At 34.1% G+C, this 22,303-nt stretch overlaps 3 protein-coding genes and 1 pseudogene across 3 annotated transcripts; 2 read left to right on the forward strand and 2 right to left on the reverse strand.

The window, feature by feature from the left end:
- Window positions 1-1,132: 1,132 nt before the first annotated feature.
- On the reverse strand, window positions 1,133-4,234 carry LOC140834706 (heat shock cognate protein 80-like; annotated as a pseudogene).
- Window positions 4,235-10,635: 6,401 nt separating this feature from the next.
- On the forward strand, window positions 10,636-13,883 carry LOC140834707 (disease resistance protein RPM1-like). The gene is made up of 2 exons (XM_073199780.1): window positions 10,636-12,496; window positions 12,582-13,883. Exons 1-2 carry the CDS (start codon window positions 10,833-10,835, stop codon window positions 13,690-13,692), a joined length of 2,775 nt encoding a protein of 924 aa, XP_073055881.1. The 5' UTR covers window positions 10,636-10,832; the 3' UTR covers window positions 13,693-13,883.
- A 1,472-nt stretch (window positions 13,884-15,355) lies between these two features.
- Window positions 15,356-16,338, forward strand: LOC140834711 (uncharacterized). The gene has a single exon (XM_073199783.1). It carries the CDS (start codon window positions 15,624-15,626, stop codon window positions 16,260-16,262), a length of 639 nt encoding a protein of 212 aa, XP_073055884.1. The 5' UTR covers window positions 15,356-15,623; the 3' UTR covers window positions 16,263-16,338.
- Window positions 16,339-16,811: 473 nt separating this feature from the next.
- Window positions 16,812-21,120, reverse strand: LOC140834708 (THO complex subunit 3). The gene is made up of 11 exons (XM_073199781.1): window positions 20,888-21,120; window positions 20,655-20,750; window positions 19,972-20,101; window positions 19,443-19,534; window positions 18,606-18,674; window positions 18,136-18,193; window positions 17,954-18,053; window positions 17,629-17,715; window positions 17,470-17,548; window positions 17,162-17,294; window positions 16,812-17,053 (listed from the first exon to the last, which is right to left on the reverse strand). The coding sequence occupies exons 1-11, from the start codon at window positions 20,948-20,950 to the stop codon at window positions 17,019-17,021; spliced, it is 942 nt and encodes a 313-aa protein (XP_073055882.1). The 5' UTR covers window positions 20,951-21,120; the 3' UTR covers window positions 16,812-17,018.
- Window positions 21,121-22,303: the final 1,183 nt, after the last annotated feature.

The following is a 22,303-nucleotide window of genomic DNA, read 5'->3' on the forward strand; positions in this document are numbered from 1 at the left end:
GTCGATGATAAAAACTAATGTCTATTGCTATAAAAATACGTTATAGTTTATTATATATATTTATTAATGAATTTTTTTATTTATTACAATTGTATTTTTTTTTAAAAATTCTCCAATCTTATATTAATATATAATTTTAATTTAATGATATTTTTATTTATATTTTATAATTTTTAGATAATTTATTATTTATTTATAATAAAAGAATATAACAAAAATTATTAATTTAAAAATAACAAAAATTACAACAAGCGTGCAAAATCACGGCCCTGGCATCTATAATCCTGTAATTCAAAATAAAAACATAGTACAATCTATATCCAATAAGATATTTTTTCCATAATATAAACAATCTAGGAAAATCCGGTAATAAGGAAATTCGATAGATTTGTTTTATCATTTATGTATACGAGTTACGAGGTCATAAATTCAGTCTTCACAATCCATCCAAAATCTAAAGTATCGAGATAATTTAAAATTAAACATTTTATAAATTAAATAAAAAACATACTTAGAAATCAAAATAATAATAAAAATCACTATTCGATTTCTTGTGTGAAGACACACAAAAAATACGCACAATCGTCTCCCAAGTACTAAATCTACTATACTATTACTGGCATCATCAAGCCTTTCTTTTGACCGATGAGCCTGGCACCTCTTAAACCACCGTTACTATTATCTAACAGGAGAGGAAACTAGACAAACACTTGGAAAATAGCCAAATGCTCATTTAAGTTTTACAAATATTATGTTTTGATCTTTCAAAATATTTAATTTTGAGTTTCGTTCTTATAAAATTATGTTGACTTGTGTTTTTTTTTTTGTCGGAATGGTTACATAAATCCAATAATCTTTGAAGTGTCTAACCTTATTTCAATAATCCATAAAAAAAAACTTATAAACAAGCTAACTACATAATTAACACTCAATTGCCTGTATGAACATTTTAGCTACCATGGCCAAAATTGAACATTCATATGACCAATTCTCGAATACTAATTTTAGTAACCTATCACCAAAGAAGATCGTTATACTTAAGCATTCGGATACACCTGAAAATGTCAGGGTTAAAATAGATTTAACCGGACAATTAAAATCAGTAGCAAAGTAAAAACGGCAAACAAAATAGTAAAAATTAAGAAAGAGTGTCACCATACTCGATTGCAATAGATAAAAAGGCCATAAAATTTGTCATCCGCCGTTAATCAAACTACATAATTTTAAGGAAGGAAAACTTCCGTCAGTAACTCAACAAAAGCAACCTACGATTTAGTCAACTTCCTCCATCTTGCTGCCTTCGGCATCAGCATCTGTGTCTTCCAATGCAGGCATGTCGGCATCAGCCTCACCAGCATCATCATCAATGCTCAGCCCAAGTTTAAGCATCCTATGAATCCTATTGCCAAAGGTGTTAGGCTCATCAAGACTGAACCCCGAAGTCAGTAAAGCAGTTTCAAATAGCAGCATAACCAAGTCCTTAACCGACTTGTCGTTCTTGTCAGCATCAGCCCTCTTTCTAAGCTCCTCCATGATTGAGTTCTCCGGATTTATCTCCATCGTCTTTTTGCTGGACATGTAGCCCGACATGTTGGAATCTCTCAAAGCTTGTGCCTTCATAATTCTCTCCATGTTTGCTGTCCACCCGTACTCACCAGTCACCAAACAACAGGGAGAGTCAACCACACGATTTGATACCACAACCTTCTCAACCCTGTCGCCAAGAACATCCTTGATCACCTTGCACAGGCCCTCAAACTTTTCTTTCAACAACTCAGCCTTCTTCTTTTCATCCTCTCCCTCCTCCAGCTTTAAACCTTCCTTGGTAGCAGATACAAGCTTCTTACCCTCAAATTCCTTCAATTGACCAATGGCATACTCGTCAATTGCATCAACCATGTACAGAACTTCATAACCCTTCTTCTTTAGCTTCTCAAGGAATGGTGAGTTCTCAACAGCCTTCTTGCTCTCACCAGTAATATAATAAATCTCATTTTGGCCTTCCTTCATTCTGGTCACATAATCCTTCAAGCTTGTCAACTCATCACCAGCTCTTGGTAGAATGGTACCTGAGCAATTCAGCAATCTTACTCTTGTTTTGAGAATCTTCGTGGATACCAAGCTTTAGATTCTTCGAAAAAGCCTCGTAGAATTTGTTATAGTCTTCCTTGTTCTCAGCAATCTCAAAGAAGAGTTCAAGGCACTTTTTTACCAGGTTCTTGCGGATGACCTTCAAGATCTTATTCTGCTGTAACATCTCACGAGAGATGTTCAGAGGAAGGTCCTCAGAGTCCACAATCCCCTTCACAAAGCTCAGGTACTCCGGTATCAACTCCTCACAGTTGTCCATGATAAAGACACGGCGGACATAAAGCTTAATGTTGTTAGGTTTCTTCTTTGTGTCAAATAGATCAAATGGTGCCCTCTTAGGAACAAAGAGAACGGCCTTGAACTCAAGCTGACCCTCAACAGAGAAGTGCTTCACTGACAAGTGTTCCTCCCAGTCATTGGTGAGGCTCTTGTAAAAAGCAGCATATTCTTCCTTTGTGATTTCCTCAGGCTTCCTCATCCAGATAGGCTTTTGCTTGTTCACCAAATCCCACTCATAAGACACCTCCTTGATCTTCTTCTTTTTCTTATCAGCTTTTTCATTCTCTTCGTCAATTTCTTCAACATTTCCTTCTTCATCCTTTTTGTCATCCTCGTCCTCATCATCAGATATCTCTTTCTCTGTAGTCTTTTCAACCCAAAGGGAGATTGGATAGCTAATAAACTCAGAGTGCTTCTTGACCAAATCCTTCAGCCTGCGCTCCTCGAGATATTCAAGCTGGTCCTCTTTCAGATGCAGTGTGATCTTGGTACCCCTGCCAAGGTTTTCACCAGAGGTATCTCTGGTCACAGTGAATGAACCACCAGCCTGGGACTCCCATACATATTGATCGTCATCATTATGCTTTGTGGTGACAATGACTTTATCAGCGACCAAGTATGCTGAATAGAAACCAACACCAAACTGCCCAATCATGCTGACATCGGCACCAGCTGCAATGGCTTCCATAAATTCTTTGGTCCCAGATCTCGCAATTGTACCAAGGTTGTTGACCAAATCTGTAAATCACATGTCAGCACAAAACACCCACCGCATAAAAACAAACTAAACCATACACTGCAAGACAAGATTGGCCATAAGAACACTTACCAGCTTTTGACATTCCAATACCACTGTCAATAATGGTTAGCGTGTTGTTTGTCTTATCAGGGATGATGTGGATGAAGAGGTTTGGCTGAGCATCTAGCTTGCTCTTGTCAGTCAAGCTTTCAAAACGGATCTTGTCAAGAGCCTGAAATCAACATAAATCATTCATATAAAGTTTCTAACATAAAATATTCTCAACCACTACCATTATAAATAATGACCAAGTTTAGAGAGCTTGGGAAATAATCTGCTTACTTAACTATAATAACAAACATAGTTATCATACAATGTTACAATTCTAGTATGTAACATGGCACATGTCGGATTAATGGTTTTTCAAACAACAAATCTCATGCATCAGTCCAGCTGTATACTATGGGTTCTCAAGCACCAAACCAGCAAATCGACCACAAGTGTTTTTTACACACCAAGGTATGACGATATCGTATATTTTCTAATGGAATCAATATCGAACAAAAAATTGAAAGCATAAGGAGTAGTATTACATCACATAAAAATATAACTTAACCTAAACTGCACAAAATCCCTTTTCAAGGAATTAGCCATCAAATATCATAACCAAGGCTTCATTCTCCGTCAGAGATAAAGGCGCGATATATTTACGCTAAAAACACCGAATATATAAGTCATCATATCTGAATTACGATAGATCACAGACAACCTGCCGTAACACATGAGTCATACCCTAAATCTAGACAAGTTAAAAAACAGATTAAATTGTAAGCTAAACAAAACAAAAATAGGGAGAGGGGCATTACATCAGAGCAGTTACTGATGAGTTCACGGAGGAAGATCTCCTTGTTGCTGTAAAAAGTGTTGATGATCAAGCTCAGCAGCTGGTTGATCTCCGCCTGAAATGCAAACGTCTCGGTATCCGCCATTGCTGCGATCTAGAATCTCACCTTTACACAACACAATTTGCAACGAAATATATAGAAGAAAATCGAAATCAAAGATTATTTCCGCAAAATTTAGCGTTAAAGCGAGAGGCACTGACTGCTGGAAGAAATGGAGGGATTTATATAGCTCTGTTCTCTAGGGTTTCTAGATCCTTCGTTTTTTTTCAAACTCTTTAATCTTTAATTTATTTATTATTTATTATTATTTATTTTAAGTGTGGCGTGTTATTTGTTTTTTTCCCTTCCAGATCCTTCGATGTTTTTAGGTCTTGTTTGGTTGCCAGGTAAACGTTGTTACTTAAATTCTGGAAAAAACAAATGTGCTTAAGTAAGAAAAAGTCCTTTTACAAAAATATAAATATTTTGTTTTCTCAAAGAGACCGAGCTTTAACTCCAATTGTCTAATCTTATTTTTCTTTATAATAACTTAGATACGAGTCCTCCCACCTCCTATAATTGGATTTCAAAAAAAAAAATATTGTTTTTTTGAATAATACTTTTTTTGGAATATATATTTTATGTCTTTAATCCAGCTTTTTTTTTACAAGGATACAATTTATTTCTTCAATAAATCAAAACAGAGTCATTACAGTCATGAAGCAAAATAAAATCAAGACAGTCATAAGAAATAAAATGATTAACATAAGAATTGGCTGCTCCTACCTTGCGTCTTTCCTTAAACATGATGGACGCATCAACATTACAGCAGGGGCGGATTTAGTGTAAGGCGAACGGGGGCTATGGCCCCCCCAAAAAATTTAAATTTTTTTTTAGTATATATTAATTTTTTTAAACTAAATATATAAAAATATATATATATATATATATATATATATATATATATATATATATATATATATATATATATATATATATATACATGGCTCCCCCAAAATGAATGATACGTCCATGTATCTCAGTGGTTAAAGCCAATTATAAAGTTTGCTCCACCCGATTTCGAAACCTGATCTCTCTTTCTTTTCTTTTTTTGGCTTAGAGACGGTTGTGACGGAAACCGTCGCAAAATCCGCGACGATTTCTTATTACCGTCGCCATATAGCGACGGTTGTTGAGAAAACCGTCGCAAAATAAACTAAGCGGTCTCCCAGTATCGAAATCTTAGATCCGCCCATTACATTTCATAAAGCCCAAAGGTGGCCGGTGTCATCTAATGGTTTAAGGTGACGCACTTGTCGGGGTATGTGGATCTCGGGAGATCTTGGGCACACTTTACGATTGCTAGAGCATATCCGAGGCTAAAGATATATTGACGCTTGCTTGTCTATCGACATCATTTCATAGTTTGTTGTTCCTGTATTTCCATGTACTCCATAAGATCATGATTAGGTTAAAGATTATCTGAGATGGACATCGTTCTAGACATTGAAAGAATCATTATGCATAAGACTCCGATGGTAGCTAATTTCGAAACTGATATGTCAACCAGACCCAAGTCGACACGAAAAAAATCAGGTTAGGTTTGGGCGTTTTCATGTTCGGGTCAATTGGGTTCGTCTCGAAAGCTTTCCCGATAAAATATTCAGTTCTGGGTCACCGGAGTTGACTCTAATGACTACATTTTTATATATTATATGTTTGAATTTTTTTATTGTAGATGCATCGATATCATAAATTTTTATCATATAATATTTATTTTGTAAAATTTGATTTTTTAAACAATTGTTTGTTTTTTGTGGTAAGCATGCTTTAAATGTTTTAGAAGTAAACTTTCAAATTTATGAATTTATTATAAATGAAGACGCTTATCAAATATTTATTTTGTAAAATATTGATTTTTTTAAAAAATTTACCGAAAGTTATTTTGAAAAAAATTATGATTTATTGTTATTGATCTCATAAATTTTTTATCATGTGATAATTATTCTGTAAAGTTATGAATTTTTTAATCAGTTGTTTCATTTATGAAGTAATTAATAGTTTAGACAATTGTTTCTCATAATTTTAAATATTTATATCCATGATACATAATTAATGTATATTTAGGTGATGTTTTGTTATTGTGTGTTTAAACTAAAATATCTATTATGCGTTTTGAGTTTTTATTTAATTATTTTTAAAAATAATAAAATACTAATGCTGCATAATAAAAAAATCATATATCTTAAAAATAATTTTTTTTAAAAAAATGTGTTGGTCCGGTTGGTTTCGATTCGGGTTCGAGTTAATGGTTTCCGGGTTGGTCCGGGGTTTGGGTCGAGAAAGTTTTTGTAATACTCATATTTACCCGAACTCATCCGAATTGACACTTCTAGACTTCGATTCATTTGGCATTTATCCACAAAGTGTATCAAATTAGTGAGGCTCCAATAAGTCCTTGCATAAGGGCAGTCAACGAAGAGATGCCGATTACTTTCAATGCCGGAGCCGCATAAAAAACAACATATGAGGACATCCATACTCTGGTCTTGTATATTTTTTGCAGCACGGTATAGAGTTTCGATTGGTTTTGAGTTTAATTTTTTCAGAAAAAATATTTCTAGGTTCGGTTTTTGTAAATGAAAAACAGCATAAATTACAATTTAGTCCTAGAGTTATAAGTTCTGAATTTTTTGTGCTAGTTGATTTAATATTCGGTGAAATGATTAAGGCTTGGTTTTTTTTTAAGATGTTGCTATTATTATTCATCTAATTACAAATAATGAAAAATGACAAGTTTTTTACTTTTATTATGAAATATTGAAAGACTTCTATTTTATTTTTCACTTTATTTTTATTTATATGAAGGTTAACGTACATCATTGGCTTTATTCTCGCCATAAGAGTCGCACTAATGATAGCTTCGGTGCAAATAAGCACTTTTCAGTGGATTTATTTGGTTTCAGGTGAACAACGATAAAAAATAAGTTAGTAGTAAAAAATCAAACTGTGATAAGTTACACGACTAAAATAAAAAGCACGACAAGTTATATGATTAAAATTGTAATTTTATTTGGATATTATATATTTGTGATAATTAAGTCCAACATCTGAACAAATATGTGCTCTAAACACACCGTGGGACACAAAGATTTAAAGTTTTTTAAGGCAAAATAAAGTTTATACATTAATTAAGTCAGAAGTAGCTGCATCCATCAACGTACCATAAAATCAGTACAAAGGTGAAGGTTGATACAAAGCGTAGTCAGTGCATCTAGCAGTGAGCCACCATGGTCGCATATTTACTAACATATATGATCAGTAGTCTTGAATCTACCAAGAAGCTTGTAGATACAAGATATTCAAGACAAACAATCTTGATGTTTCAGATTTTCAGACTTGGGAAGCCCTCTCCCAAGGGACAGTTGTGACTTGATGTTGATGCTTAGATTTCAGGAGCGATCTCCTCGGTAATTATATATAGTTTGGGTGCAGTGATTCGAGATCAATTTGGTACTATATGTATGGGTATCCACCACCCCGGATCAAATTCAATGGTGGAAGTAGATATTACAGTTATTCACTTTGGTATATGCGGCCAGCAATGCAAAGTAATTTTATTGGTGAATGTCAGTGTGTTCTCGGATTTTGATCACGATGAATGTAAGAAGAATATGGAATACAAATAGAAATCGAAAACACATTTTTTCTTCGGTCCATTTCAATTAGATTTATAAGTTAATTCCGCCCATTGCTCAATCTTCAAATTCCAACCAAGTAATAATTATTTTAGTATCAACTACGTACCCACTAGGAAAAAAAAACTATGTTCCCACTTGTCAATAGGTTTCTTTCTTGATTTTTATATGGAACTTGTAAGATTCTTTCTTGGCTAAGATTCTACATCGCCCAGATAATATTTCTTATTAATCAATGTTTAAGTTCAAGGCTAAAATATGTTTTTTTTCCCTGAAAGTAGTTTTTTGTCTTCACAGATATATTTTCTAAAAATGAAAGGTAATATCTAATATGTTAGATTTAAATATAATTAAAAAAACATAAAACTCAATTGGAAAAAATGCATTGAATCAGTAAAACATATGTTTTGAAAATCGGTTATTAATTAATCTCATTATCTAATCTTTTTGCAAATCAAATTTACACCAAAGAATGGATCTTTCTTGTTTCCATCCCAATGAAATACATTAGATAATTCCACCACATGTTTGTGACATATTATATTATCAGTCAATAGATCTGGCTTTCTTGATTTTGTTTGGAACGCAACTTGCTAGAAATTTGCTTTGTCTGTTTGTTTATTTGTTTTTTTTTTTTTTTTTGGTTGAAGTTGTCGCCTAACGTGGGAGAGTTGGCTTCTGAGTTTTGTGTTTTTAAATCCAACAACTGAATAAAAACATGAGGGTCTCATCTCGAGTTGGTAAAATAAATAACGACGATCAATAAAATATGATAGGTTTCATCTCGAGTTGGTGGAATAAGTAGCAATTAATAAATAGTTAAGAGTTTGATTCACTCGATCAACAATTTTTAAGGGCGAGTTAGTCGTGCCCTAAGGTTTGTCCAGTGAAACTTACATGACTAATGTGATTTACATGTTACTATATCAGAACGAAGATATATCTAATACGCATAAAAAAATAGCTAACGATGACATATTATCATGTCTTGAAAAATCTATATTTATGACGTACTTGGTGTGACATAATCTTACGTCAAAATTCACGTCTCTAGAATACAGCTAGCTCATTTGTGTTTTTCCTTTCAATTTCCCAAGTCAAGTGGACTCACAAATTTTGATCTATTGTTCACCATTCATTCCCTTTTACCAATTATATAGATATTTATTATCTAAATAAAAGTGTGAATAAAAGGGTAAAAAATTTCAATTATTATTATTATTATTATTACTTTATTTATTTATTATTATCTAAAAGTGTGAATAAAAAGGTAAAAAATTTCAATTGTGAATTAACAATTTTGCCTTTTTTATTCTACACTATTGCATGTAAAACAAAAAAAAAATATAGGGATATAAATGTAAAAATGAAATATTAGTTATAACATAAGAGTGATTATATATTATATATAAATATAAATCCAAAATGCATTCATTAGTGGGTGCCTTATTGTGTAAAATCATAATTTATTTAGGTCCATTTGTCTACAAGTTAAATCCTAATTATTTAAATTAAGAGTGCAATTAATTAGTTTATTTCATGTACGAGAATTAACTCTTGATATTTTTGTTTATGTTTGTTTAGATCAGAAAACAAAGGGTTAAATAATAATTATATGAATATAATAAATAATAATATATTTCTAAAATGTAAGTGATTTCATGAAAATTCAAAATGACATCATAAGCGTAAATGTAGCAATAATTTTAAAAATTTAAAATTAAAAAGAATATTTACGAAATTAATATTGGAGGATAAATTAATTTAAAAAGATTAAATAATAATTATACAAAATTAATCAATATTTAATAAATATTTAAATTTATTCAAATAAAATTGAAAGTTTAGTTATAAAAAAATAGAATTAAGCTATATAATTGATTACATGAATTTATTTTTTATTATTAAATAAGTTTTTTAACGTTATATGATTTAATATTCTTACAAAAATAAACAAATAAATAAATAAATAATGATAATAACAATTACGTTATGAGTAGGTCTCATGTGAGACCGTCTCACGGATCCCAATCTGTGAGACGGGTCAACCCTACACATATTCACGATAAAAAGTAATACTCTTAGCATAAAAAGTAATATTTTTTCATGGATTATCCAAATAAAGATCCGTCTCACAAAATATGACCCGTGAGACCGTCTCACACAAATTTTTGCCTTACGTTATATGATAAAAAAATCAAGGATTAAGCTAAGTGGGAATGAATTGTCCGATCAGTTACTTTAATAATTTCTATAAATAAAAATATACAATGCCATTTTTTAATAGCTAAAATAAAAACATTATCAGTTATTTTTATTGTTTTAATTTATATTCTAATTAGGAGTAAAAAAAAAACCATGTTGTACATAATTTATGCGATGTTTATATTTTCTAGGGAAAAACAATAAAAAAAAATCCGGACACAACGTACATTAAGTTAATAGGATATAAATATGGTGACAAGAACTACATTTATAAGATAATTCCACCACTTGCTCAATCATCAGACTTGTTTCTGACACATTATTAATCTAGTACGAACAAGTTGTTAGATTTCGCTTTCTTTATTTTTATATGAAAGTATACTTGGTAATAAGAATCTTTCTTGGCTTCGCTTATACACGCTTTGCATCAATAAGCGTTTCAGTATGGTTGGTATCTTGACCGTCTCACGAATTTATAATCATGAAATAGATCGATCTACCTCATATATGTCATGAAAAATAATAATTTTGAGATATTACATGATGTTTTTCATAAGTTTGATAGAAATTGAAGAAGTTTTCCAGTAAAAAAAATATTCTCAAGATTCTGGTTTGAAAGTTGTTGTTTGTCTTCACATAAGTTGAATTCGTGGTTAATGTGTACCAACAAGTGAATGAATCTGTCTGTGTTTTCAACGTACTTAAGTTAACGTCAAAATTCACAACTGTCATTTGTGGTTTGCTTTCCTTTCATCTTCCCAATTGAAGTGGACTTTTATAGTTTCCTTCGATGATGAATTGGTCATCACAAGCCTTTGTCAAGAATTTACTCAACCAGTTCTTATAGCGCGCGTGTGTGTGTGTATATATATATATACACATAAAAGAGCATCAGAAGTAGTCTCATTCACAACCAGCAATCAGCTAGAATCATATATGGCTGAACTTGCTATTAGCGCAGCAGCATCGATTTTGATTGAGTTGGCAGTCCCAAAGATTCTTGAAATACTCAATGTTGATGAAGATATGGGGAAGGAAATCGAGAGTATGGGAAATTGGTTGGAAAAAATGAAGGCCTACGTAGAAGCCAACGGCGACCATAGGGGGACCGATGGAATGCTTGAAGTTAAGGTGAAGCAAATTCGGGAAATTGCTTTTGAGATCGAGGATGTTCTTGATGAGATTGTCATCCACTCCACGGATGTATTTCACAGCCACAAGTTCACACAACAGGCTCGAAAATTCGGCCACAACATTCGGCATTGGTTTCCCCTTAGAAAGATTTCTGAAAAGATGGCAAATATCAAGAGGAAGTTGGAGGTTATAAAGTTACAGGCTGAAGTTTTGCCAGATGACAGCTCCAGTTCGAATTCGGCATCGGGTTCTGGATCACGGACTGGACACCGGGTGAGTCCTCTTCTTCTTGACGATGAGATGGTCGGTTACACAAACTTGAAGGAAACATTTATGAGTCTATTGACGGATGGAGGAGAGAGCCTGGTCACACTAGCCGTGGTTGGTCCTCCGGGGTCGGGGAAGACTACGTTCCTAAAGAACATGTTTTGGAATACAAGGATTAGAGGACGATTTGATTGCCATGCTTGGGTTCACGTGTCTAAGGATCAGTTTGATTTGAAGGCGCTCTATATCAACATGCTGAAGCAATTTTGCGATTGGAGGAAGGAATCATATCACACACTCGACATTTCAGAGGCCTCGACCCAGATAAGAAAATATTTGGAAAGAAAGAGATATATAGTTGTTCTAGATGATATCTGGAAAAAGGAACATTGGGATTGGATAAAAGATGCACTGCCTAAGGGACTTTTGGGCAGCCGAATAATTGTCTCGACGTGGGACTCAAATATTGCCTCATCATGTGCATCCTCATCTCAATTTGTGTATGAATTAAAAGGCTTGGAATGGTTAGATGCTTGGAGCCTCTTCTGCAAGACAGCTTTCAAAGACAACAATGGGGAATGCCCTTCTGAATTAAAAACATGTTCTTCACAAATCGTAACACGATGCGAAGGACTGCCCTTTGCCATTCTGGCAGTTGCCGGTGCACTTGCCCAGAAAGAACAACTTCCGATCGAATGGGAAAAGTTTCACAAGGGTCTTGGGCGTGAAATCGGGAGCGATCTGGCCGCTATCAGGAATACCCTTCTTCCTGGATACCTGGATCTCTCTAGCAATCTTAAGAGTTGTTTCTTGTACTTTGGCCTTTTCCCTGAGGATTATTCTGTTGAACGTGGCAGGCTGATACGCCTTTGGGTGGCTGAACGATTCGCGACAGCAACAGAGAGCAAAACTGCAGAGGAGGTAGCCGAGGATTACCTCGCTGAACTGATTCACAGGAACTTGGTTCATGTTTCAAACTGGGATTTTGATGGCCGGCCTAGAAGCTGTCGTGTGCTAAGCCTCCTGCTAACATTTATTGTTCAAAAGTGCAAAGAAGAGATTTTTGCTTCGATTTTCCGACGAGAAAATACAACTGCAGCCCGCATCATCATCAGACGCTTATCCGTCCACGGTGACTGCTCTCCTTCGCAACAAATTAGCAGCACATTTGCTGTTATTCGTTCCGTTTTCTTGTTCAGGTATATTAAAATTCTCCTTTTATTGTTGGGGACGACATGATAATTAAACGGTTTCTAACATCCCCTTCTCATTTTTTTTCTTCAGATGTGATAAATTTCCTGCCGATCAACTTGGTAACAATTTTCGAGATTTCGAGTTGCTACGAGTCTTAGACTTGCAAGGTGCCCCTCTTACTAAATTTCCCGAACAAATCACCCGTCTCATCCTTCTCAGGTATCTTAGTCTGAGGGGTACCAACATCATGACAATCCCCAGTTCCATTCAGAAGCTATTTTACCTTAAAACTTTGGACCTCAGGGAAACCAGTGTGACACAGCTTCCTGTAGCGATCTCCAGACTTTGCAATCTCCGCCACCTCTTTGTCTACAAATACAATGTGGATAATTATGTGGCTTTTGACTCTGTGCAAGGTTTTAAGATATTTAAGGGAATTGGAAACTTAAAAAATCTACAGAAGTTGTCTCTTGTAGAGGTTGGCGAAAAGGATGGAATCATAAGGGAGCTGGAAAAGCTAACGCAGTTGAGGAAGCTAGGACTTGTTGGCATCAAGAGAGAACACGGAAAATCCTTGTGTGCATCTCTGGAAAGGTTGAAAAATCTTACCACTCTTGATCTATGTTCAAAGACCAAGGAAGAGTTTCTTGAAGTGGGAGAGATCCAAAATCCCAGTTCCAACATTCAGCGGCTATACTTGAAGGGCCGCCTGAAAGAATCTCCACGGTGGATCTCCAAGCTTGATAATCTGCAAAGGATTGGCCTGAAATGGTCAAAATCAAAGGCCTGCCCACTGAAGGCTCTTAAGGATCTCCCAAACTTAAAGGAGATTGAGCTAATTGACAGTTTCGAAGGTGCAGTACTGGTGTTCGAAGCATCAACTTTCAAGAAGCTAAAGATTTTAGTAATCGAAAAGTTGTCACTGTTGAATACTCTTGTTATAGAACAAGGCGCAATGCCGGAACTTCAGAAGATGAATCTTCATCAGTGTCCCAATCTGAAGATGCTTCCGTTGGGCATCGACAAACTTTCCAAGATTGAAGAGCTAGTTCTGCGCGACATGGCTGAGGAACTCATTGCTACACTGAGGCATAACAGCGAGGACCGGCAGATGGTGGAACACATACCAGTTATCAAGTCTTTTACTCTCAGTAATCAGGGCTGGACACCTGAGAATCTTTCTGGAAGCTTTTCTGCTTGATGCAACCACACACACACAGGTAAGCTCAAACCATTTCATCTTGTTGAACAAAAATAAGATTAACTTGAACCTTTTGTCAATTCTATTCCTTGATTTTCTTCCGGTTGTGCTTGTGGGATGTGCTCAATATCTGAACTAATAATCCGATTGATGACTTTGAATAATACAAATAATTTAAGCACAAGTTTTTATCTTGTTGCACCGCATAAGATTTACTATATTCATCAGAATTTTTTTTTGTACGACGTGAGAACCAATATATGTTGTCTGTGTATTGTTTTATTTGTAAGTATTTTTTGGCGTTGATGATTTTGATGCACAAGTTACTAATATCTGTTTGTCGACACCAATGATGTAATAAATCTTCTGAAGCATGGCATCGGAATAGAACCAAAATATAGCAAGAATGGCATTCAAACAAGATACGTTTGGGATTTTGCTAAAATATTCCTTTAACTAATTAAAACATGTTAGTTTATACGATAAATTTTACAGTAAATTAAATTCAAATCGGTTCATTTCAGATAAATAATTATAAAATTCATTGTATTATCATGACTACGGTATGTTAAACTTATATATATATATATATATATATATATATATAAAACAATGAAATCATTTCTCAAGTTCGACCAACAACTTAATTTTCTCATGCCCTCCTACTATATCAAATTACTTTCCCACTAATTATTTAAACAATTGTAACTACTAGGTTAAATTTTTTGAAGACATCTTTATTTACAATTTTTTTTTAAATATATTGGAGACCCGACATTGTTCGAGTATTCGATGATGTTATTCTCATCATAGTCGGTTTTTTTTCCACTCGATATATTAGTACCCGATTATAACTACTTGAACTCGACAAAACCCGACCCGTGTCCAACCCTATGTTATGTTCGAGAACATAATAATTTAGGTAGGTTAGCTAATTTAACAAGGATGGTTACTGATTAGGATCGGCATTGTATTTACGTTGATTTCTTCGTCCTCACTTCTATTCGTTCAATCAACGTAAACTTCGACAAATTAATTTACTTTATTTATTTTAATTCCGTTTTTTCTGGTCGCGGAAGATTAATCAGAATCGATTATCTAATTCGAAATTGTTTATTCGATTGCTTCGGATAATTACAACCAAATTATTAAGCAACTAAAATTATTTTTAACTTTCTTTATTTTACTAAATCAGATACATGAGCACAACTGTTATCACAAGAAATAGTAATATTCACGATCAAAAGTGTGAATATATGTACTATTAATTACAATTAAACCTCTAGTATAATTATTATTTTTTAGAGTAGGTCTCTCAACTCTACCGATATTCACAATAAAAAATAATACTCTTAAAATAAAAAAACAATAATTTTTCATGGATGACCCAAATAAGAGATCTGTTTCACAAAATACGACCCGTAAGACCGTCTCACATAAATTTTTACCATAAACACATTTACACGGCACCAGAGATTTTTTAACCCAATAAATTTTATCTATTAACATAATCTAATCATCAAACTTTAGATTTCCCTATATAAAGTTAAGTTATCTTCCTCAACCAGAAATCGAGATTTAGGATAAAAAAAATCCCCTTAGATATTGCATGTTATTGCTTAAACTCGTGTGATATGTACATACACGAATGCTAAGCGACGGCTGACTTGGGAAATAATAATGACCGTTGATGGTTCAAGCACTCGCGAAATATGACCGTTGCGAGTTTGACGGGATCCTAAACAACCATAAATATCCGAAACAACCCCCTGCCTCCCCCACCAAATCATTCGACCAACATCTAGATCTCTGCTAATCTCTCTCACAGATTTCAAGTTCTTGTTTCCTACTTCATTTCATCATTTGTGTTGCGATTTCAACTTACTACAAATATTTATTTTTTTCTCGGCATCTGTTCATTACTTTAATAAATGGAAGAAACGAAACATGCCCACTTCGTTGAAATCCCAGTCGACGAGGAGCATCAGCAAAAGCTGATCCATCAGCACCACCCGTTGGCGGAGATTTCACGAAGCCCAGGCCATTTCTTGCTTCTGAAGCTCTGGCAGAGAGAAGAAGATCTCCGCAGCCGTAGGCTAGCCATGAAAGAATCAAGAATGGATTCGGTCAAACAAGAAATCTTCCAACTCTGCTGTTTCTTCTTCATTTTTCATGGCCTTTTTTTTACAATTCTGTTCACATCTTCTTCGGCGGACCGTCAACTGGGTTGTAGAAAGTGGTGGATCCCATGTGTCTTATCTCTGTGTTGCTCTACCGTGATAGTTTTTCTTGTTCAGTTCCAGCTTTGCAGGTACTGGAAGATGGAAGGGCGGTTGCAGAAGGAAAGGACAGAGGGGCGGGGGCTGACTCGGTGTATTCAGGAGCTGAGGATGAAAGGAGAGAGTTTTGACCTGTTTAAAGAGCCTCAAAATGGGAAGAGAATGAAGAGTTCGAGTGTGGAGATTAAGTGGAGGCCAATTACTTGGTGCACTCGGTATTGTGCGACTGTTTGTCTTGTTTGTTTTACAGGTTTGGTATTTCCAGCATGCAGATTAATCCTTTGTGCTTAATCGTGATGGTCATCAACCAACTTGGCCATAGTCGAGAATTTTATCGAAACGAGAATGCAGCTGAAATGTTTTTGGAGCCACAAAATTTACATTTTTATCGTTTTCTAATTGCATGGCGAGCGGACGCAATCACCCAATGTGCAAATGCAAAGTTAAAAAATGCCAAAAATTAGTGGTTAAAAATTCAGAAAGAAGATGGAGGGAATGGGGTTAACAAAAAGGAATGAAGCTGTATTGGTCCGATTTTATGTTCCGGAGTCCCGACTCTTGAAGCCAATCTGGGGAGAGAGACTGCTGATAGAGTCCGAGACTACACCGGTGTTTTGCTAAAAGTATACCGCATCCGTCGTGCCTTCGTGCACTCACGATGAATATCTTTGCTAAAAGATAAAGATTATATGTCCCAACCGTAGAAACACTGCTTCTGTTCTTCCGATACCTCCATGCGCAGTTTTATCTTCTGTAAATGATCCAGACTTTACATGCAGTAATAAAATGTCACTTTTTCTCATTTTTAGAGTCATCTTTAGCGATTTTATGAAATAGCAATTAATTTTAGATGTAATTTATAACATGAAACGCGAGACAACGTTCACTACTAGTCAAAAGAAACTGAGAGAATACTTGTAGAAAAGAGAGTTCATTCACGTTTCATATAAGTGAAAAATAACATCTATAAACTGTATATCATAAAGTTCCGTCGCGCGACTTCGAGCTTTTCCTCTTCACATACAAGTTATATAAACTAGCTCGAAGCTATGCATTCTCAAAGCCAAATATCCGGAAAACGCCTGTGGGGGGGGGGGGGGGGGGGTGGGGGGTACCAAACAGAGTAAATGATCAACAACATAAGTCGCTTTAAATCAACTTGTATCCATGAATAGACCAAGATATGATACCTTCGTCAGCCTGATACTTGTTTTTGTCATCTCCAGCATATGCAAGTAAGTTGTACTTAGGATTCCATTCCACACTGTTCATGGCAGCCCGGCATGGAATCTGGTAGATGGATCTTCCAGTTTCAACATTGGACTGGTGCAAACACCAGAAATATCATTGATAAATAACAGAGTTCCTAATAACTGTAGTTGGCCATGTCAAGTAAATCATATCATGACATTTTTCCATGTGTGTCTGAGGGGAAGAATTAGCCGATATGGGTGTCCAATGGTCCAGGAATTCAGGAACATATATATGCAAAACTTACAATATCGATAAACAAGTCCTCACTGGCAGAAGCAATAAATTCTCCAGTGTGGTTGAAACTCAATGTCCGGACAGGCCATCTGACAGAATGTGCAAGTACAAGTTGCGAATCACGAGATATTATCTGAGGTAATACATACCCCAAAGAAAAGAAACTTACTCAAGTTTAGTGAATGTGTGGATACAGAGCATTTCTTTAATATCCCAAAGACTGACCAATGAGTCAGCACTTCCAACAGCAAAATATCTGAGAATGACAAAGGGACTTCCATTGTCATCTCCATCAAACAATTTAATAGACAGCTTTGTTTTTTTTTACTTTTTGATACATTGTGTATTTTTTTTTTGGGGTGGGGGTTAAATGGACAGCTTGATTTTCAAAGAGTAATATAGCACTTTTGAAAAGGGGGAAATAAACAAATCTGAATCTATATCAGTGTGTTATTATTAACACAAAATAGAGTGATACAGAAGACAGGATACACCTTCCCAGTGGGTCAATCGCAATACAATAGCAACCAGCAGTATGAGCCATAAGTGTGTCAACTGCCTTGAGGGATGGATATGCAAGTATTTCTACAGTACCTAAGATGAAAAAAAAGCAGAAAATAAATAAGTAATTTTCAAGCACATTGATATCTAACCCAACTTTAAGGATTAGTCTCACCATTCCCTGTAGTTAAAAAGAATATCTCTCCTGTCATGTTCCATGCAATCTCATTCACCTGACAAGGAACAATGTTGGAACCATGAGGAAAACAAAAGTACAAATCATTACAATTCAAAGATAAACGCAGAGAAACTAAGCTGTGATAAGAGTAAAATAAGACAAGACTCCCACAATTTTTCCATGTTCTAAGAACAATTCATGAACAAAACACGTTTAAGACATGAGGCTGTACTTCCAACCTTAAATCAGAACACAATATCATGATAAGGCAAATAAATAATACCAAACTGGATCAAAGTTAATCACCAGAGGAACTTTATTTCCACAAAAGAAGACTTTAAATAGATGGTTTACTATTTACAGCAAGGATATACAATATCTAAAGCACAAACAGAAAAACCAATAAAGTGTTACGGCTATTTTTGAACCATTTATCTGATTAAAACTTGACGAGAAATGAAAATTACCTCATAATTGAACTTGCGTTTATGTATTGGCTTGAATTTGCGAACATCCAAAATTGTTAATTCATCATCCTTGAGTGCAGAAAAAAAACAAGGGAGAGCATCAGCCATCACATACTTTGGTGAGAGGAAATAAATTATCTACATTACTGAACAGATAATGCCAAAAGCATTGGGTCAAGGTAATTGCACGCAATGTTTACATATCCGGACAGTGATCGAACCGGTTTAGCTTGAAAAACGGTTCAACAGGTGGGACCGGAAAATCATTATATTATATAAAATAATAATATAATATCATAAATAATATATTTTAAATTATAAAGATTTTAAATGTGTATATAAAGAATAAAAAAGATATAGTTATCAAGTTTAAAATCTACATATACTTATAAGATGTATATCAATATACAAAAAAATATATTTACCAAAGTTTAAAACCTAAGAAACTATATACATATATTCAAGATATCAATTATATTATATATGTTTAAAAAACAAAAAACAAAAAATCAAATAAATTATATTATTACTAAAATAATATTTTTAACTAGAAATTCCAAATAATCATGTATAGAATATATTTATAACAAAATATTAAATTTAAGATTTTAAAAAATAATTTTCAAAAAATAAAAATAAAAAAATTCGAAACCGATTCAATCGACCAGTTTTTCGGTTCATAGCCAGTTCAACGTTCAACCGGGTTTGACCGCTAAAACGGTTTTAGGGTGTTTCGAACTGGACACGTAACCGGTTCCCGGTCGAACCGACCAATCCGGTTCTGAAACACTGATTGCAGGATGTAAAGGTTAAGGTATGAATAAAATAAATGATTACCCTGTTACCGACTGCTATATGAGTGCCATCAGGCTTATAGGTAATATTTATGTTCTCCCCGCTTAGCTCTACCTGCTGTGAGCATTTTGCACCTGAAAATAACAAAGAATAAACCATAATGGAATCTTTAACACCATTACAATTTTTAAAACCCTCACAACATCTTGTAGTAGTTATTCATTTAGATTGCAATTTTAACACCATGACATCACAAACATACATACCTTATGTTTGCGTATTTCTAATCTTGACAAGAAATAAGAGAAGGGAAGAGAGGTGGAGTTCAAGACTTCAAGTAAAAAGAAGAAGTCACCTAACTAACTCAACCATCCCTCTATCATTTTCACTCCAAGACACTAGTATTTTTTCATTCATTTAGATTAAATTTTTTTTAATGAATCACGAGAGTGCATGATGCATCATTGGAACAATATATGGAGTGCATCTTCAGATATTAAATTTGAAGCTTTTTAACAAGGTAATTCACAGTTTTTAAACACAATTCCAATGCAACATTCATGTCACTTACTACGAGCATCCCACAAGCGAACTGTCTTATCGCCTGATGCAGTTGCAATCAAATCAGCATGTTTTGGATCCCAGCATAACTGATCGACACTATCTGCATGGCCTTTTAGCTCGCTATCTTTAGCCTTGCTCTGCACAACCAAATTAACAAGCAACTCGTTGTAAAAAACACTTAGTTTACCTTGTGTTGCATTGCCCTTGGAAGGGGACTGAGATTTGCCAAACTATGAACACTATAAGAAAGCTAATTTTATAGGGCTGATCCCTAGTCTGGAAAAGTAACCAGAAATTTTTTTCTACCTTCAGCTTCTCATCTTCCCAGAACAAAAATAGGTAAAATACCCTCAATTTCACAGTCGGGGTCGGCGTAGGGGTAGGGAACAATGCAACAAAACAAGAAAGGTTTAAAAAAACTACAAGCCGGACTGCTGATTGATAAAATTCCTGCAGGTTCCATCACAAAACTCTGTCACATGAAATAGTTTGCAATATAAATTTCAGTCCATTTTTTTAATATGACTGCGTAAAGGAGAACTTTCTTTATCCAACCTAACCATATTCCATTCACTTTGAGTTAGCCAAGAAAAGTCAATCTTTCAAAAGAGAGGAAATTAAATATAGGCGAAAGGCAATAATTTGTAGTGAAAATCAAACTATATATATAAAAAAAAACCAAAATCTTACATGACCGTGGGGTTCAATGTGCCATATTCGAGCAGTCTGATCAACAGAGCCTGAAGCTAGTTTCGTGCCCGTGCAATTCCACGCCACCGAATGCACCTTCTCGCCGCATAGCATAAACGCAAAGAACAAAAGTTCGATTCAATTTAGCATATTGAAATGAAATTGAAGTAAATATAGTCGATACAACAAAAAAAAAAAGAATCTTGGTTAGAGTTCGAGGTTCGACGGAGTACCTTCTTCTTGTGGCCTTGGTACTCCCTACTGTGGAGGTTTTTGAAGGGCAGTGATTCCTCCATTACTCACAATGCGGATTCTCTTATTCCGAAGCTTCTCGATTTGAATTTACTTCGACAATTTATGGAACTCGAATCCACCTCCTGGCCTAAGGTGCCATTCTTCCGTAGCATTTGATTTGTACGAACAGGAGACGGCGAATTCGATTTCTATGTACCCGTACCTTTGAATATTTGCGTTAATGCTCCTGCAATATCACTTTATTGACATTTGCACCCTGAATTTTTGTGCGGAGACTTGAGCTGCCCACATTTAAGATCTCTCACAATCTATACTATCTCCACTATATTATTAATGTGAGAATATGATAATAACTATCTAGAGAACCCATCAATTTTTTTTTCTAATTTTACCCTTATATGATACTAATTTTACCCTTACGTTTTTTGTTTTTTTTTAAAAAAATTCAATACACATTTTTATTTTTATTTTTTTATTCAATCATTCAAATATCAATTAACCCCTCCATAATTTGTCAAATTTCACTTTAATCAAACGGTAATGATAAAAATCTTATACACACACATTGCTTGTGCGAATAACTAGTCTATATTATTATTATATATACTATCTATAATTATATTATATTGTTTACATTTAATATACTTAAAATAATTAATTTTTAATGTCATAATTTATTTTAATGATTATATATATCAATAAAATGTTAAAATTTTAATCTACGTAACTTGTAATACAGTGGATAGAGTTTTTGTTTTCTACACATTTGAGCTTTTTTTTCCTATTTATTTTTTATTTCATATATCGAAATTACAAGTGTCTCGTTATTTTTAATAATCATATTTTGATTACCGTTTAATATAAAACAAATAAATTATAGAAAATATTATACAAATACATATGTACAATACATTATATTATTGTTAATTCGAAGGATGCATCGAATCAAATTAATTCAAAATTTTAATTTGACTAGTTGATAAAACAATGTAATTCGATCCGATTATCAGATTATAATAACTATAAAATTAGAAATATGAATTATCTATGGATCTTTCGCTCTAGTCGCGAGCGTGAAGTCAAACTCATCGACTGCATAGAATGTTTCATTAGTTAAACTTAGATAAATATATAAAAAAAATTAAAAAATTTAGAAATATGAATCGGATTAATATTTGTTCCTTCAAAATTGAATGTCCGACAATAATTGGTTGAATGAGCTTTTTTTTTTTCTTCTTTTTAGTGCGATCTTTAATTATTCAGAGTTTTATATATTTGATTTATTAAAAAATATATTTAGCAATATAATTTCATTTTATAAGAAAATATATATAAAAAATTATTCGAATAGTTATTATTATTAAAAGTCTGGTCCATTCGGTCACCATTTCTAT

Source organism: Primulina eburnea, chromosome 6 (genome assembly GCF_022965805.1).
Source record: "Primulina eburnea isolate SZY01 chromosome 6, ASM2296580v1, whole genome shotgun sequence".
In the NCBI taxonomy this organism is placed as follows: domain Eukaryota; kingdom Viridiplantae; phylum Streptophyta; class Magnoliopsida; order Lamiales; family Gesneriaceae; genus Primulina; species Primulina eburnea.

Coding starts and splice junctions, on each gene's coding strand:
- LOC140834707 (XM_073199780.1), top strand. CDS start 10,833: ATGGCTGAACTTGCTATTAGCGCAGCAGCATCGATTTTGATTGAGTTG. Junction 12,497..12,581: donor CGTTCCGTTTTCTTGTTCAG/GTATATTAAAAT, acceptor TTTTTTCTTCAG/ATGTGATAAATTTCCTGCCG.
- LOC140834711 (XM_073199783.1), top strand. CDS start 15,624: ATGGAAGAAACGAAACATGCCCACTTCGTTGAAATCCCAGTCGACGAG.
- LOC140834708 (XM_073199781.1), bottom strand. CDS start 20,950: ATGGAGGAATCACTGCCCTTCAAAAACCTCCACAGTAGGGAGTACCAA. Junction 17,716..17,953: donor GCGATTGACCCACTGGGAAG/GTGTATCCTGTC, acceptor TGTCATTCTCAG/ATATTTTGCTGTTGGAAGTG. Junction 17,054..17,161: donor CAAGTATCAGGCTGACGAAG/GTATCATATCTT, acceptor CCCCCCCCACAG/GCGTTTTCCGGATATTTGGC.